Source organism: Corella eumyota, chromosome 5 (assembly GCF_963082875.1).
Source record: "Corella eumyota chromosome 5, kaCorEumy4.1, whole genome shotgun sequence".
Classification (NCBI taxonomy): domain Eukaryota; kingdom Metazoa; phylum Chordata; class Ascidiacea; order Phlebobranchia; family Corellidae; genus Corella; species Corella eumyota.
Window position 1 is genome coordinate 10,977,930 of NC_137494.1, and position 19,057 is coordinate 10,996,986.

A 19,057-nucleotide genomic window follows, 5' to 3' on the forward strand; every position below is an offset into this window, starting at 1 on the left:
AAATTAGAAAATAAGCTTGTTGGTAACTGGTAAACATATGCGTTTAATTATCAAGGTTGGACGTATTTTCTTAAAAAATTTACCAAAAAAAGGAAAATAAGCATAAAAATTTATAAATTACCCTGTTTACCAAATCATAATTTCTTTCTTGATCCCAAATTGAGAGTTGGTTAATGGCGCATCAATTTTTATAAGTTAATGTAAATAATTACATAATGTTATAAATTTTTAAGTAAAAGACTGATAAAAAATTTTAACAGTTGCATAATGCTAACTAATTAATTTTAGAGTTCAAAAAATACAATTTATGAATAAGTTACAATTCCTTTTCATAATACAGTTGTAAAAACGCGATATGATGAAATATGTACATTGTTATTTATTTACAGGCACTAATCAAATAAATGTATAAACGAAAAATAGTAAAACTTGTAACTTTCTAATTAAAATCAACATACAGGCTAATTGTTTGAATAAATTCACAGACAGCTTCGTAACAAAAACGAAAATGGCCAAATCTATAAACCATTCCAGGCCTGAGGTCGCGTAAATCCTTTACCGACCGAAACACGTCGACCTTGTTCTCATTTTTTAAACGACCAATTAAGTTGGCAATGGCACAAACAGCACCGCTTCTGTCCGAGCCATCCCTTAAACAAAGAATTGTTGTAAATTTTGTTTATTTTTTGTATACTTTTACCCTTGATGTGAGAAGGCCCGCCTCACGGCCGTTAACTAGAATAACATATTCAAATCCAGTCGCGAGATGCAGTGTTGAATATTTTAAAAAAATAGGATGCCGTTTGTTTGGTTAAGGGTTTGGCAGAAATTTGTACAGTTTAGGCGCATTACTTAAAGGCGCAACTACATAGACGCAGTGGAAATTAAACAAATGTTCTTAAAATGTATAGCAAAGTGTTCTAATTAACACACTACACAATGCGTTGAAAAAAAAATTAAAATAAAAAAGATAAAATACATCTAGCTAAAAATTAAAATTGGTACTGTTCTTGTTAATTGTATTCCATTTTTAAATAAACCTTTGTAAATACATTTTGATATACTTACATGCAATGAAACAAAGCAATAAATTTTTTGCCTCGAACTTCAACTGCATTGTCAAAATATTTTCCCACTTTGGACAAAATCTCGACAATGGTTTTTGTATCAGGAGGCGAATTATCACTTATCCAACCAGTATAAACTATTTGTTTGACAGTGTGGCTTTTCTATTATATAAAAAAACTTAACAATTTTTACGTAGGGAAGAAGACACCATAGAAAAAACGCAAGGTTTGAAATATATTACTTAATATTAGGTTAATACAGGAACTTGATAAAATTTGATTAACATTTGAAAAATTACCCTTGTTATTTATTGGTATGGAATTTATCTTGTATATAATTTACCTCTGATGTTTTAAAGTAAACTGCCAATGATCTTTCAGTGTAACCAGAATACTTATTTAAGTTAATACAATGCACGGTGACGTCACCAAAAGAGTTAGTTTCATTTTCGTTTGCCCAATATTTTGGACATGACAAGTCGTCCTTACAAAAATATTAAGACAATTTTAAACACTTATTAGTTTAAGTTAGGCAATGCTTTTTTTCAAGCGTTTAGACCGAAGTGCATTTGGCAGAATTATAAACGAACAATTACACGTAGTTAGTGAGATACAAAACTAGTACACGCATTTTAAAAATGAAAAAACAATGACATACATAATAAAATAAGGCTTACCATAGCTAGCATGACAATGCATTTAATCTCATTATCTGCCACACATCTCCAAAACAAAGGAATATTCGAAGGTAAGGGATCTTGTGCGGTAATATAGTAATACCCAGCATTGTAAGCCTTAATTAAAATAAAAATGTTTTTTTATATTGATCAATCCCTAATGTAAATGATTTAAACTTGATTAAAAACAAATTTATACAAATTTACCGGAATTACAGATGCATTAAGAAATGCTTTTTCATCTTGTTGATTTTTACTCACAAATGCCAAGTTGTGATCATCTAAATTTAATTCATGTTTACCCAATTATTTAAACTGTGTTTTTAAATTTTTTCTTAAAACTTACATGGTAAAATGGTAGAAGTCAGGTAAGCATTTTCTTCATAAGATTTTTTGCCAACTTCTTGTTCAGTAAAAGTCGGAGGAATTAAGTTCAGATTTTCGAATTGTCGATGCATTTCGGAAGTATTTGTTGTGTTATTTACACTAAAAAAATTATAAATTTATTCAACTTTATTAAACAGGTGCAGTAAGATATAAAATAAAGATTAAACTATATACCTAAATTAATTGTGTAATTTTAAATATCGACCTTTTTTTTTAACAAAGTAAATTTTTTAACAAAGTAATATCATTTTTTTAATTAGCGGGTATAAATTTCACAGTTTAAAATATAGCATGTTCAAAACAATTAAAATTAAATTAACATAAAATTAGAACAATCAAAATTTAATAAAAAACAAGTTTAATATTTTAAACTTACTTTTTTAGAGATTCTGCATATCCTAAAAACTGAACACTATTAACATTAGTGTTACCAAATTCAAGAATTTCAGCTAAAAGTTTGTGGATAAAAATATATTCATCCTAGAAAAAACAAATTAAATCAAAATGTTTATATTTAAAAAAAAGTTTGTTAAAATAAAATACTTACTACTCCTTGAATCATTTCAGATTTATTTATTCTCATATCATGAACACATTTCAACACATTAACAACTTCCCCACTTTTTATTTGGTCACTTAAAATATCCAAAGCTATAAAAATTCCAGTTCTACCTAACCCAGTACTAAAAAAACATCATATAAAGTATAAAAATCTTTTTTTAATCTAAGTCAAGTATATTTATTTAAATAAGATTTCCTGTTAACATAAGGTTTTGTAAATGGTAACATTTGAAGGTAGGCACCAAACAGTTAATATTTTAATAATTAATTAACAAGGTTAACTTATGCGTTAAATTTTGAATTTTAAAGTTAAATTTCTATTATTTATGTTGCAGTGTGATATACCATTAAACCTTTTGTTTGTACAAATAAACCAAAAAATAATGTTTTTGTTTTTCACCTATGTTAACACCGTATCAGTTTACTTTTCTGCTTAGTTTAATTTTTAATCAACAGGTTAAAAATCAGATATAATTGGCAGTAATATTTAAAATAGTTGCAGCAAGTTGCAATCAAGGTAAATTAAAATCTTCCAGTGAATCTACTACCACCTTCTAAAAAAATAAACATAGAATATTACCTGCAATGTACCATGATAGGGTTAACATTATTCTTGGCAGTAAACTTGACAATATCATAAAGTTGTAACAATGAAGTTGTAGTTACTGGAATGGGACTGTGTGATTCTGATAGATATTGAAACTGTTGGATCCTAAGAACCTCCTAAAATCGAGAAATAAAAGTTTGTAAAAAAATTATTTAAAATTAAACATAGAAAATAATTTTGTTATTTTCTTCCCTAAAAAAAAATAAATGCTTTCAAAAAGTATATCTTTAGAATGTATAACAAAAGTAACTAGATTTATATAATAAATAATAAAATCATTTGTAAAATAATTCGTTATCGATAAATAAAAGAATGCATAAACATTCCGTAATTAAGACTTTTAAATAAATCGTTAAAAATAGTAATGCTAATATCAAGTTTTAATTACAAGAAACCCCAACAATTTTATGATAACTTAAAATTTTAATAAGCAATTAGAAATTTAATAATAAAAAAAATTAAAACATTTTCCTCTTATTGGTTGTTACATATACATTAGGCAAAACATTTTTTTTAACCAAGTTTTATTTTTTTTATATTAGGATATACACTAGACCAAATTTTAAAGGCGTAAAATTAATCTTTCATTTTTAATAAACAAAAAAAATTAGTTTTTTGATATATTTTTATCTTATTTATAGCATAATACAAACTTGACCAAAATTTAAAAATTTAACACAAATCTTAAAATTTGAATAAACAAACACCTATCGCTTAGTAATAAGCAATATTTAATTACCTAAAAAAATTTAAATTAACAAAATCAAAAGTTATAGCCACTTGAATTATACGAAAACATTTATTAACTTGGAATAAGTAATGATTGATCCATGAAAAATATTTCCTTGTGGCACTATATCGTAATGAACTACATACTGACCTTCATAAGTTTAAATTTACTAGATTAAAATTTATTATTGAGTTATAGAGCTTATAAGACCCTGAATAATAAGATAAATATTAAAGAGAATAACAATATGTTTTTAACGCAAAGACATCGAACCAAAGTAATATTTAGGTTAATAAAATAAATATCTTTAAAATTAAAAAAAATTATTTATAAAATTATTTGTTTTTTTACATTTTCAACTTTCATGACCAAATTTCTGCGCAAATATTCTCCACTTTCAACTTCTTTAACATTTTCAACCAAAATATTTCCAAAAAGTTTTTTGTCATCCCGGTCAGGCCAGTATTTTTCACAAATTTTCTAAAAAAAAATGAATTAAAAAACAGACAAAAACACAAGAATATATGATATCATTAACCATTTTTTTTATATGCATACCAAGCCATTTTTTTCCACCAATGTTAGCATGACGATAACGGTGCAGTGATTATCTTGAATTAATCTCCAGAATTCATTAACATTTGAGAATGTTGGTCCTTGAGCAGCAATGAACTTTTTCTTTTTTGAAAATCCCTAAAAAAGTCAACTAAAGACTAAGCTAATTTTATTTAAACAGCTTAAAAATAAAAAAAAGTTAAATTTTCATTTTAAAAATGCTAGATAAAAAATTTAATTTTAAAATAAGTTCTTCAAAATTTAATTATTTTTTCTAACTTTAGAATTGAAATACTACTACAAAATTGACAAAAAACAACAAAAAATAGATTAAATTTAATTATCCTTACATCCACAAATGAAAAGTTAAATGAACTATCTTGCGTATCATTCAAAGACTTTTCCAAACCAAGTTTTGTTGCTTGAACTTAAAACAAATTTAAATACCAACAATTTAACAAAATATAAATAAGTTATTTATATACTACAAATTTGAAAATATTTATTAGTATTAATAAATTTATAAAATATTTTCTTGTTTTACGTACCATGTAAAGTGTTTGCATATATAGATTTTGAACTATGTGGTTGAAGATTTGTTTGAGAAGTTGAAGGGGTTGTTCCAATGTTTGGCAACTTGTTCTAGAAAACAACAAATATTGTTAAAAAAGGATCAAAAAAGTAATAGTATGTATAATCAAAAATATTATTTAAGTTTTTATTTATTTAAAATACTACATTTTTTAAAAAAAATATATTGAACATATAAAGTTTGATAAAAAGTGTACATGAAATTCTTCCCGAAATATTAGGTTATTTTTATCAGACTTGTACTGGTAAAGAGATAGAAAATTTCCAGTCAAGATATTAAACTTGGAAAATAAACCAGTGGAAATGTTAACATAATTCATTTCAATAACTTGTCCGCTGTGATCTATAAAAATTGAAATTGTTTATAAAAATTTGATTAACAAGAAATATATTTTAACAAAAATTTTGTATATTTAAAAAAAAAAAAATTATTGTAATGTTTAAACTACCTGCTGGGCTATGTAGTGATTGGTTAACAATTGAAGATGGATCATCAATAAGTTTGTGTTCACTTGGTGTATTAATTTTTCGACTTTGAACTACAGGGTGAACCTGTCTGTAAAATATATTAAATTAAATTTAAAATTTAATTTACTTAACAAATTAAAAATTATTTTACATTCAATTTTTATAGTATTTGCAAGGAAAATGTTCTATTATTACCTTTTTTTATATATAACAACACTTGCAATTATAACCAAAACACTGATAACAACAACAATTCCAATAATAAGACCACTATTTGAGCTTTTACCTATAAAAAACAAGTTGCAATACTTAGATATTTTAGTTTGTTTTATACAAAATAAAAATGTTATAAAAAATATTGAGTAAGTAAAAAAACGTAAGCAATTTGGATGTTGGTATCATATATTATTTGTAGTCTTACCAGTAATAACAATTTAATGAAGATTACCAACAATTGATGTTTTAAAAATTACACTTATTTAAAATAAAATATGCAACCGAAACTAATAAATTTAGGTCATTTAATGATATGGCATCTGAGTTCGAAAATTAATTTAGATTAAAGTTGTTTTAAAAAAGTTAACCTGAAATTTGACACAGTGTAAATCGGGGAGACACAGAACTTGCTGAGTAAATTACATTCAGGCTATCAGGATCCGGCGTTGCAGTTAAAATGTAATACTGGTACTCTACATTTGGTTCTAACATTCGGTTTTGACCTTGTATAATTAAACTAGCTGCTCGACGTTTACGTAAAGAGTTTTCAATAGGACAAGTTTCTATTTGATTTCCACTAATATCACAACATGTTAATCTAATATCACCCAACATCAAACTCACAGGCGCAGTTAAACTTAAAATAATTTAATTTAAATTAGTGTAAGGCTTAAATAAGTTTGTTTTAATTATCAGTCTAAATTATATTTTTTTGAAGTTAAACAAAATATTTAATAATATAAAATTACTTGGCGGCAAAGGCAATGTATTTTCTGCCAACAATGCTATCAGTTTGTTGTATAAGATTAATGTCATTTTCTACACTGATATCAGAATTATTTGCCACTTTTTGTACAACAATAAAATAGCAACTACAAACATTAAAAACATATTGTTTAAATTAGGTTGTTTTAGGGTTATAAATTAATTAAAAACAAATAAATTACAAAAATAAAAAATAAACAAATATAAACAACCTGATTAAACCATTTCTTTCACTTGCTGGAATTAAAGAAATTTCAATTTGGTTGTTTGTATTAACTGCAGGTGACAGTGGAATCATGTCAGGTGCTAATAAAAAAGTTAAATTTCACTTACTAAATCTTAAATATGCCAAAGTTAACTTAATATCATAACATTTTTTTACAATTAAAAAGGCAAATAATAATAATTAAATACCAGAAGGTGAAGTCAAACATCCAGTAGTTTTATTTGACCAAACCACATTTTTTTTATTCTCACACGAAAAACTTGCCACAGCACCAACCATAATCTGATATTCAGAGTTGGGTTTCAACAAAGGAATTACAAATTGGTCAGTTGTTGCTTTCAATTGAATAAAGTTCACTTCAGGTTCAAATTTGTTTTGATTTTGTCTTGCAACTGCAGTGTATCTTACCTGCACATTTTATCTTAATTTTACAATAAGACAAACCAATTAAGAAGAAATTTTATAAGTTTGTCACAATCACTTTACATAATTAATATATTTTAGAAGATTGTACTCCTTAAACAAACATCAAACAAAAACTTTTAATTTTTTTAGTTTGATTTAAATTTAAATAGTTGATTTTAACGCAAAAACTTTTAAATCCATTTAAAGTATTAAACTAATTTTAAAAGAATAACATAAAGCTCTACCATGTTTGTGTCTGTTTCTAGAAAACTCAAGAAAACAAAAATTTGATAAAAAATAGCAAGAAAATATAAACATTTATATCAATAAATTTTACCCTGAATGCTTCTATTTCAGTTTGTGTGTTAAAATCCTCCCAACTTACAGAACACATTTCATTATTTTTTCTTATTTGTACGCGATTAGGTGCATTTAAACTATCTCTGGTTGTATTAAAAAGTGTGGATTGCCTTGAAGGAACGATTATGTTGCAACCAACATATAAAGGTATAACCTTAAAAACAAAAAATTATTTTAAAAACTTATATTTTTTTTATTTTTAAACATTTCAAATTACAATTTATTTTCTAGTATTTACAATCAAAGATATAAAAACAAAGAACTACCTGTACTCGATATAATGTTTTTGGCAATAAGTTATCAATATCATATGTTAACTCCCCCCTAGGTATGGTTACATTTTCTCTGTTAAACAAACAAAAAAAATGGTTAAAATAAATGTTTTCTAAATTAAGAAAAAATTAAACAGCATGTACAAACCTGGTATTTTGAGAAGTAAAATATACAAATTGGTAATTAAGTGAGGAAGTTCCTGGTAAAGTGTTCCAAGAAATGGTTGCCCTTTTTCCATCACAAACATCAGTGTTAATTGTGATACTTGGTTGTAATAAAACTCGCACTGAAAATAGTAAACACTTAAAAATACTATTTTAGTAATTCTAGTTTTTGTATATGATATAGTTCTACGTAATGCTAATTTGTTAATAACAGTGAATTATTTTTAGTATGCTTACTATGAGAGAAGGCCTGAACCCGTAAAATAATATTTAATACCCTGATTCAATCGTAAGTTGATCTTATTATTTTAGAATATTAACGAATGTAATTGCGTAACTATAAATCTGAAATTAACCTTTTAAAACCTAAGGTAAAGTTCCCACCATTCACAGCACCTTACAGTTTTCACCATTCACAGGGTGTTACAGCATAAAAGTGACAAAAATTTATTAAATTATGAAGTAAAGCCATTTGTTTTTAGAATTACACCATGCCCTTTATCGAGTTTTGACTAAACTGTTTTTCAATCCAAATACACTTACCATCACATAAAGTTGCAGCAGGTGATGTTTGAGTAGTTGACCAAACACGGGTTCTTTTTGAAACTCGAATGCAACCACCAGGATTGGGCATTCTGGTTGTGTCCGATTGTGACCAATTTTCAAAATATTCAAGTGTCTGAGATGATATCCAATAAGATATTGCTGTTAAAATAGAATAAACACGACTTCAAGACACAAAATATTTGATGGGTAAAGTTGTAAATTATATAAAATATAATCAAACTAATATCACTTGTTTTTGTTTAAAATGAGTCACAACTTACTGACAACTGATTTTCCATTAATTTCAGACAAAACTTTTTGATTTGGAAACACAATTAATGAACCTCCTTTTCCTGCACAATAAGATTTTGCTTCCAAGCAAGTTCTTAAGACACCAGAATATCTCCAAAAAGTTTGATCTTAAATTTATTAAATAAACAAAACATTCAGGAGGTTACTTTCTTGAACCTACATTTTGCGTTAATACTTTGTAGACAAGCACAAAAAACTTTTTAGACAAGTACGAACAAATATGTAATATATAATTTTGTTTATTTAGTAAATATTCTGTTCTAGATTATTTATTAAATTATAAAACCTAAAAACTTATGAAAAATTAACAAAATTTATAAAAATTGCTAATGTAAAGTTTAAAAAAGAAAAAAATATTTACCTATGTTGACCACAAATGGTTGACTTAAAACAGGAGTTGCTGAAAGTGAATTGGAAGCTTGACATCTGTAACTCAACAAACTGACATCCCTGCATGTTGTTCCATAAACAACAAGCTTTAATGAAACTCTGTATGCTGTAATCTGATTGAGAGGACTAACCTGTTTTAAAATTAAAGTGTTAAGTATTACACATTATTTAACATTCCATAATATGTCCTAAGTTTAAAATTTGAATGTAGAATTTACATGTCTAATATTTTTAACTCAAATACCTTAAATTGACTTGTTTGTGGTAAAGGGTCTCCATTAGAGTAAGTCCATTGCAAGTTAGGAAGTGGATTTCCATCAAATAAGCATTCGAAACTGACATTATTGTTTAATGGTAAATCTAAATACTCAGTTGAAGAAACAATTTCAGGAATTCCTAAAAAATAATTAAAAACTAAATTTCAACTTTTAACTACAACAGCAAATAAGGTTATTGTTGATTAAAGTGTTTATATTAACGTCATAATGCATTGTCTTTGTTCCCATAATGCATTTTTCCTAACGTTATACTTTATTAGTTGTGGCTCTAAAAACCTCGTGGCTACTACAAATAAACTTACAAGAATAATCAAGATGTTATGATTATCAACATGGTAGCAGCTAAACTGATTTGAATTTAAGAAGATGGCAGAAGCTAATTTTTGATTACCGCCTATATTAAATGTCAATGATAGTAATTTGTCGGAAGCTTTTAGAAATTGGCGACAGCAGTTAGATGTTTACATGCTGGCAAGTGGAGTTTCAACAAAAGACAAAAAGATACGCGCAGCTATAATTCTACATTGTGCGGGACCTCAGGTAATTGACATTGCTTAACATTTTGAATTTGACGATCCTGAAGATCGAGATGATCCTAATAAAATGTTAAAGGCCATAGAAAACTATTGTACACCTAGACAGAATATGGTGGTACAAACATATCGCTTTTGAAATGTGGCTTACCAAGAATCTTTTGATACCTTTCTAAATGAATTGCGTACAAGAGCAGAAGCATGCAATTTTCAAGATAAAGACAGAATTTTAGAGATAAAATTGTATTTACAGTCACTGGAAAACTGCAAGAATTATTACTTTGCGAAGTGGACTTAAATTTAACGAAAACCGTACAGATATTTCGTGCAAGTGAAATGTCTGTAAAACAAGCAAACGAATTGTCGTCTAGTAGCATGCAATCGCAGTCTCAGCTTGTAAATAGAATTGAAGCAAAATCTAGTGGTAACTATCGAAAAAAGACCCTAGAAGAAATAAACAAAAAAATGATAAGAAAATGCAATTTTTGTGGAACGTCACACAAGCGGGGTAAACTTTCTTGTCCTGCTTGGGGCAAAACTTGTTCAAGGTGTCTGGAAAGAAACCACTTTAGAAAAAAGTGTAAGAAAAAGATACACTCTCTTGAAGCAGCCAGAAACGTAGCCGCAGCTGAACCTGAACAACCAACGAAAACCAAAAAACAGTGGTTGCAACAAGTACATGCAGACCAAGAAAAAGGGCTTATGGCAAAGTTTAAAGTAAATGGTTGTGCGGTGAAATTTCAACTCGATAGCGCTTCTGACGTGAATACGATTTATCAGAGGTATGTGAAAGAAAACCAAGTAGATTTTAATGCTGAGAAATTAGTGATGTGGAATAAATCGGTATTTTACATATTGGTGAAGCTGTACTAGATGTCACAAACATTAAAAATAAGAAAATCTACAAGATTAAATTTTGTGTAGTGGAGAATGATCTTAATTGTCTAATGGGACTAGAATCTATTACAAAAATAAATCTCATAACGGTAAATGACAAAAACTTTATTGCAAATATAACTGAAGATACAGCACTTGGTGATTTAGGAATGACTAGTTTAACTGTAGATCGTGATGTTTCTCCGAGAGCACTTCCGTGCCGAAGAATTCCTTTTGCTTTACAGGATAATGTAAAACAAGAAATCGATTCAATGGTTGCCAGGGGAATTTTGGAACCAGTGGAACAACCTACAGAATGGGTGAGTCAAATGGCAGTCGTCAAGAAATCAAATGGTAGTTTGCGGATATGCATAGATCCTCAACCACTTAATGTTGCACTCAAAAGAGAACATTTTAAACTACCAACTATCGACGATGTTCTACCTAGCCTAAGACAGGATACAAACACAAGTCCTGCAGAAATAATGTTTGGTAGAGCAACAAGATCAGTAATACCCATGTTTAAAACCAGCTCTGCTAACATAAATTTTAAAAAACGAAAAATGCGACAAGAACAAGTGAAAAATACATATGACAAAATTGCAAGAGATATGGCTGATCTAAGACAAGACCAACGTGTATATTTTCAGCACCCTTCGAAACGTGGATGGGAAAAGGGAAAAATACTAAAATGAATTGCTCCACAGACGTGATTCGTAACCTTGGTGGTGCAATGTACAAACGAAAAAGAGTACACATAAGACCTGATAATGGTACCCGATTTGATTATGATTTTAACGTTCCTGAGTTACACACAATTACAACGCTACAGAGCACAAGTAGTACTACACAAGTTAGTGGTAATACACAAACAACACCTAATAATGTTCGTAATAGTAATGTTGTTAATACCAGACCCCGTAGATCTCATAAAACGCCCCAATATTTGAACGATTATGTAAGATATTAATTGTATTATTATGTGTTATTGTTATGTATATATATGTATTACGATTTCCTACATTTGTTTCTTTATTAATTTCATTCACATTTCATTCTAATTATCAAAACGTATGACTTAACTCTTAAACTAATATTTGCTAAGTTTAGTGTACTTTAGATAAAACATGTAGTATTTGATTTTAACTTAGTTATTTTGTTTTGCTAAAAAAAGAGGGATGTTGATTAAAGTGTTTATATTAACGTCATAACGCATGCATTGTCTTTGTTCCCATAATGCATTTTTCCTAACGTTATACTTTATTAGTTGTGGTTCTAAAAACCAAATAAACTTACAAGAATAATCAACATATTATGATTATTAACAGTTATGCTATTTTATTTGAATTGAAAAAACTTTACCTGTTACAGTTACTGTGAGGTTTCGAAAAACTGTTCGTTTTTCTTGTAAAGGACCAACAAGGTTGTAAGCAACACAGCCAACCATACCTTGGTCCTCAAATCTCGCCTTAAAACAAATTTTAAAATATAATATTGTTTGTAAGATTTGAAAAAATACTACGAGTAAATGTGATCAAAATTACCTTACAATTAAACATATGAAAAAGATCATTAATATTTATCACAAAAATTTAGCTTTTTTTATTGTAAGGAGAAATAAAAAAAAAGTTGTTCAAAAAATAATTGAGTTATAACTTACATTAGTTAGAATAAGTCTACATCCAGCATTGCCACCAGTTTGTATTGTTTGATAAACACTTGAACTACTTGAAGTAGAAATATCTACATTGTTTTTTCTCCAAACTACAGTTGGCAATGGTGTGCCAGTTGATGTACAATCCACAATAACAGTTCCTGAGTTGCTAGTTCTTACAATATCAACCTGAGTTTCTGATATCTAAATACTTGCAGGAACTTTTTTACAGAACAAATTTAAGTTATTAACAATTTAGCTTAGATACATTTGAACTTTTAAAAGTTCAAAATATTTTTTATTATTTAATTACAGCAAAATTTTATTTTCTTAACTATTCCTTTTTTTTACCTAAACACACAGCTTAACAATTTTTAATAACATTAAAATCACTTACCATGTACAACAACTTTAACTGTCCTAGTTTGTTGAACATTAACATTAGAGCTTGTAGTCAGAACACAAGTTAACACAAATGTTGCATCTCTTTGAATGTTGTTGATCATGTAAGATAACCTAATAGATACAATGTTTAGATTTTATTAATATAAATTCAAATATTTTGGTGTAATAGACGAAATAATAATTATTTATAGAACTCGCATAATTTAAAGTGAGTAAGGTCATTAAACTTTTAAATCGACATTGAGATAACCTACAATAAAATTCATTTCATTACCCAAATTTTGGATATAATTTTATTTAACAAAGTTTAATATTTAAAAAAGGTAGATTTAACTTTTCAAGTTAAAAATGGATCATTTAATGAAAATATTTTATACATACTGTTGATTTCCTTGAAAAGTACCAAAAGTTCTTAAATCTTGTCCACTAGATTGTAAAGTACATGTAACACTTCCAGCTACAAAAGTATTTACAATAAACTCCAGGTTAACATTGTCGTATTTTATTGCTGTGATATCGGTTTCTGATAATATTTGCAATTGTTCTACAAAAAGCAACAAGTGTAAAACAATTAAAATTTAAAATATTTTTTTTGTAATTTAGATTTTCTTTTAATAATTAGGGTTTAAATAATGTCATTATGGAGTTTTTATTGTGTTAAAACAAATTCTGGTTTTATAGATTGACTTACGAGTGTCGCAAGTATAACCAAAATAATTTGGTGCGCAACGACAAGTAAATGTGCAACCATCAAGAGTACATGTTCCTCCATTTCGACATGGGTTTGGTTGACAATTATTTCCACTGACTAATGTAATAAATAGTATTTAAAAATTATTTTTGTAAAAAAATGAAAGATTGTAGCAGTTTACAAACCTAAAAATTTTGTATTAAACTAGTAAAGAAAAATAAAAGTAGATTAAACTAAACTATTTACATGCAACTTTACAAAGTTAAGCCAGAAAATAATTTTAATATAAAAAAAAAATTGTTTTAAACAAACCTCTCCGCTCACAACTGAAATATCTTGTGGATAAACATGACACTGAAGTAAAAGATAAAGTTGAGATAGCTGCACAACTTGAACTACCTGAAGGACCTTATTGTAAAAAACATAGCCAAACATTTAAAAAGTAGATTGTTATAGAACAAATTTACAAAAACATAGAATAAATAAACTTCACAAAAACTACAAAAATTTTAAAAAGATTTAAATATAAATAGTTTTTAGTGAATTTTTAAGATTAATAAAACCTTACTTGGTATAATATTATCTCTATCATTCCACAACCACCAGTTTTTCCCTTCCCTTCTACCACCAACATAATAAACATTACTGGTCAAGGTATAAACTCTGTCAATAGTTGATCTTGCAAAAGCCATTTCAGAACTGGTTTTAAACTTGGCTAACACCGAATGTCTACGTGAACATTGTGTTTGAGCATCAGTATAACTTTCTACTGTAAAACTTGAGAAATAATAAGAACAAGTACCAGCAGAATTTTGGGTATAAACCTCTGTAAAAATTATATTACTTTTACTTGCATGTACATGATATTTAGTTTAGCAGTTAATTATAAGTAAAAGAATTGCATAAAACCTTAAAATTTTGTCTTAAAAAAATTAACTAATTAAACCTAAAAACATTAACATTAAGCTATTTTTAAATAGGTAATAATACCTTGACATCCAGAAGTTCCAACTCCATTTCCAGCATACCCAGTATTACATCTACAGGTAAAAGAACCTTGTGTGTTTGTACACCTTGCATTTGTGTTGCAATTATCTCTATTTGTAGCACATTCATCTATGTCTGTAAAACACAAAATAACATGAAATAAGTATTCTTAATTATAGTTGATATAACCAATAAAAATATTGTAACTTTCAATAGCAAAATAAACTACATTAGCATTATTTTTTCATTATTGAAATACATTCGGCAAATATTTTAAACAAAAAGTAAAGAGGCAGAAATAAAATATGTATTATATATAAGTGTGACAATTATCTACTTTTTTTAAATGGTTGTTTATGTCTGTAAAATAATACTTATATTAAAACATTTCAATATTGACACTTAATATTTATATATAGTTTACCCTTAATAGTAAATAACAACAGAAAAATTTATAAGAACCTGAGCATGTTATTCCATTTCCAGTATACCCAGTATTACATCTACAAGTAAAAGAATCAACATTGTTTGTACATCTTGCATTTGTGTTGCAATTATCTGTATTTGTAGCACATTCATCTATGTCTGTAAAACATAAAACAGATTAAAAGTAAATCTTTTAGTTTAAAAAAAATACATATTTGTATCTACTGTTAGTTGGCAAATTTAATATTTTAAATCAAATGTTAAGTTAGTTATAAATATTAAAAAAATATTTATTTAAAATATAGTTTTAAATATAAATATTTAAAAAAATATAGTTTTAAATATTTAAAAAAATATTTAAATACTTGCCATAAAAATAAATGATGATTTTTTAAAAACACATATTTTATATTTACCAGAACATGTTCTTCCATTTCCAGTATAACCTCTATCACATGTACAAGTAAAAGAACCTTGTGTGTCTGTACATATAGCTAGAGTATTATGACAATTATCTGTATTTCTTGAACATCCATTTATATCTGTTGAAAAAAATTGTAAAATAGGTTTATGTTTAACAATTTTTAAAACAATCTTGAAATTTTATAAACTTCAATTTTTTTATTGATTTAATAATATATAATTGTTTTGTTTTTTAAATAACATTAAAACACTAACCAAATTTCGTTCATTAAAAAGTAAAAACGAATAAAAAAATACAATAAATAATTTTCTTACATAAAGCATATACAAATAAAAAAAATTTTAAACCAAAGGTTAATTTTTTATATTTAAATCATCAAAATAATAACATTAAAAAACAAAAAAGTTTATACAATCATTTATTCTTTTAGTAAAAAAAATAATTACATAAATTTTTTTGCTTATAATAATATTTGAATTAAATTTACTGTTTTGTCTTATTGTTGGAAGAAACAGTTAACATACTTTAAATAAACATTTCAATATCGAATAAATATCAACACAAACAAAAAAAACATTTATAAGTCTGCTTTTAATAATATTTAACTTAAATTTAATGTTTTGTATTATCATTAAAAAGAACAGTGAATAGACTTTAAATTAACATTCCAATATCGACCTTTAAATGCATTTAACATTTTTTTAAATAACTTTTATTTATTTTTTACAAAACTGTTTTGCTTCTACTGATAGCAGTATGTAAACATTGGTATAAGAATCTATAGAATGCAATTTACTTTTATGGTTGTAGAAGGGAAACTTTCAAACTTTTTTTAAAGCTTTTAATGAGATTTAACTGAGATTTAACATTTTTTATTGTCTAAAATAACGCTGAATATACTTTATAATAAGATTTATTCAGTAAAGGCACTAAAATATATTTATTCTAATTAATAACTTAAATAAAAAAACATTTTTTAAGCACCTGAGCATTTTACCCCATTTCCAGTATAACCACTTATACATGTACAGGCAAAAGAACCTGGTGTGTTTGTACAAACTGCATCAATATGGCAACCACCTCTATTTGTATCACATTCATTCACATCTGTAAAACAAAATGGTAAAATGCTTTAAATTATGTTTCCTGAGGATTATATAAATTATGTTTCCAGAAGATTATTTAAATAACTTTTTTCATTTATACAAAACTGTTTTGCTTTTACTAATAGCAAAAGAAAACCATAAAATGCAAATAACTTTTTTTAAAGAGATGGTGTGGTCGCAAAGTTTCTTTTCTAGTTAAGTTAAATTTTTTCCAACTTGCACGAGGATAGCATTATTTTTAAAATCAATTAAGTAGTTTTCGAGATATCGAGATTTGCAGTTAAAATATTGTAAATAGGGAATGTCCCTACACTCGCAAGTCACGTGACACACGATGTCATCGTCGTAAGTTCATACGCTGGCAGACATAGGAAAATGACTGGTAAAATTTTTTCTGCAAAAAAAAAATAAAAAAAAGTGCAACAAACCGCTCAGAAACGGCAAAATAAGGTTATTTTTCTATGTCTGCCACTATATGAACTTACGATGATGACGTTGTGCGTCACCTGACTCGCGAGCATAAGGACTTTCTCTATTTACAATATTTTACTTCAAATCCCCCAGTCTGGAAAGTAGGGCAGCGTGCACGCACGAGATTTTTTTAATTAAAAAAAGACACGCCTGAAATTAGCATTTTGCACGCCTGGTGTCTTAAAAAAATGTGCACGCGCAGTACTGACGCCTTAAACACGCTAACATATATCACGCGTGCACGCCTAGACCGGAAATTTTGTACGCGTGCACGCGCGGTCTCGCATTTTTTTACGCTTGCACGCACGAGATCTCGTCGAAAACTGCCCTACTTTTTAGACTGGCAAATCCCAATCTCTCAAAAACAGTAACCAGACACTTCGGCCCCCGGAAACTTCGGCCAAAATTTTTTTTTCAAAACAGCGGGGATTTTGCATTTTAATTACCGCGAAAAAACAAAAATTAAAAAAAAAATAATATTCTAAAAACTAACATATGTCATTAAGGTAACAACTAATAAAAACTTTTATATATACTGTACTTTATGCAAAATTTTATTTTGAATATCGGTAAAATATGGTCTTGCGCTGACTATGTACACGGGAATTTCATCGCCGACTCCCCGCCGTTTTTTTGCGGGACAAATCTTCTGGAAACTCTTTAAACATTTTATTCTTTGTGTTTTAGTATATAAATTTATATACATTAACACGGGCAATAACTAATAACATATTTATGCACATTCTTCAGTGTAAAAAATGATTAATTCATGATCTATTTTCTTCAAATATCGTTTAGAAAGACGGCCCCCATTTCGCAAAATACGTGATATCATAATGCATCGTCTTGTGTCACCTAAAAGCGCGCGCTTTCAAAATTAGTTTTTTATAGGTTTTAGTTTGTAAAATTAAAAAATTGACACGGGAAAAGAAAGATAACATATTTATGCATAATACTCAATGAAAAAAATAAAAAATTAACGCTCTATTTTCTTCAAATATTGTTTGGAAAGGCGGCACTATTTGGCAAAATACGAGATAACATTATGCATTGTCCTCCGTCACCTAAAAGCGCGCGCTTTCAAAATTAGTTTTTTATAGGTTTTAGTTTGTAAAATTAAAAAATTGACACGCCAAAAGAAAGATAACATGTTCTTGCACATTGTTATTAAAAAAAATTATTAATTTACTGCTTATTTTGTTTCAAATACTGTCTAAAAAACTGTATATAACTACGCGAAAATAAAATTTCTCGCGGTAATTAAAATGCAAAATCCCCGCTGTTTTAAAAAAAAAATTTTGGCCGAAGTGTCCGAGGGCCGAAGTGTCTGGCATTCCTCAAAAACTACCTGACCAATTTTCAAAATAATGGTATCCTCGTGCAAGTGGAAATAATTCCGACATAGAAAATAAAAAAAAATATGCGACCACACTATCTCTTCAGGAAGTATTTAGAAATCAAAAAGTTATATTAGCGATTTGTTTACCACAAAACCTATGGAAGCGAATCAAAACACATTATTTTTTTGTATTCTAAGGATAAATATTCTTTAAAAAATAAAAATATTAATCAAGCTATTTTATGCTATCTTTTATTTTTTTAAATAAAAGTTTTTAAAAACTCATAAAATTACCTTGCGTTAGTATCGGTAAAGGTGTTAAAATTAAAAATATTGTCAGCAATATTATGTCCATCTTACGACGTTTGTTTTTACCAAATAAAACTCAATTGTTAATATTTAGTAAATGTAAAAATTAAATAAAAATTGTTGTAAAAATTACTTAAATTTTTTTTATACTATAAAACCTACAAAAATAAAATCGTAATTTTTGTTTAATATTTTTTAATAAATAAGTTAGCCAACTTGCGACTTTTTGATACTTTAAACCTTCTTAAATGCATAAAA

At 27.2% G+C, this 19,057-nt stretch overlaps 1 protein-coding gene across 1 annotated transcript; it reads right to left on the bottom strand.

Moving 5' to 3' along the window:
- Positions 1–361: 361 nt before the first annotated feature.
- LOC145753481 (receptor-type tyrosine-protein phosphatase delta-like) lies at positions 362–10,314 on the bottom strand. The gene is made up of 28 exons (XM_082569889.1): positions 10,263–10,314; positions 9,545–9,696; positions 9,272–9,431; positions 8,880–9,017; positions 8,596–8,757; positions 8,036–8,174; positions 7,882–7,960; positions 7,593–7,769; positions 7,039–7,258; positions 6,837–6,930; positions 6,609–6,731; positions 6,228–6,496; positions 5,839–5,929; positions 5,625–5,731; positions 5,373–5,518; positions 5,133–5,226; positions 4,935–5,011; positions 4,588–4,722; positions 4,381–4,509; positions 3,273–3,415; positions 2,679–2,814; positions 2,508–2,611; positions 2,091–2,230; positions 1,952–2,025; positions 1,745–1,861; positions 1,411–1,551; positions 1,069–1,229; positions 362–650 (listed from the first exon to the last, which is right to left on the bottom strand). The coding sequence occupies exons 1-28, from the start codon at positions 10,312–10,314 to the stop codon at positions 440–442; spliced, it is 3,771 nt and encodes a 1,256-aa protein (XP_082426015.1). The 3' UTR covers positions 362–439.
- Between the last annotated feature and the right edge of the window lie 8,743 nt (positions 10,315–19,057).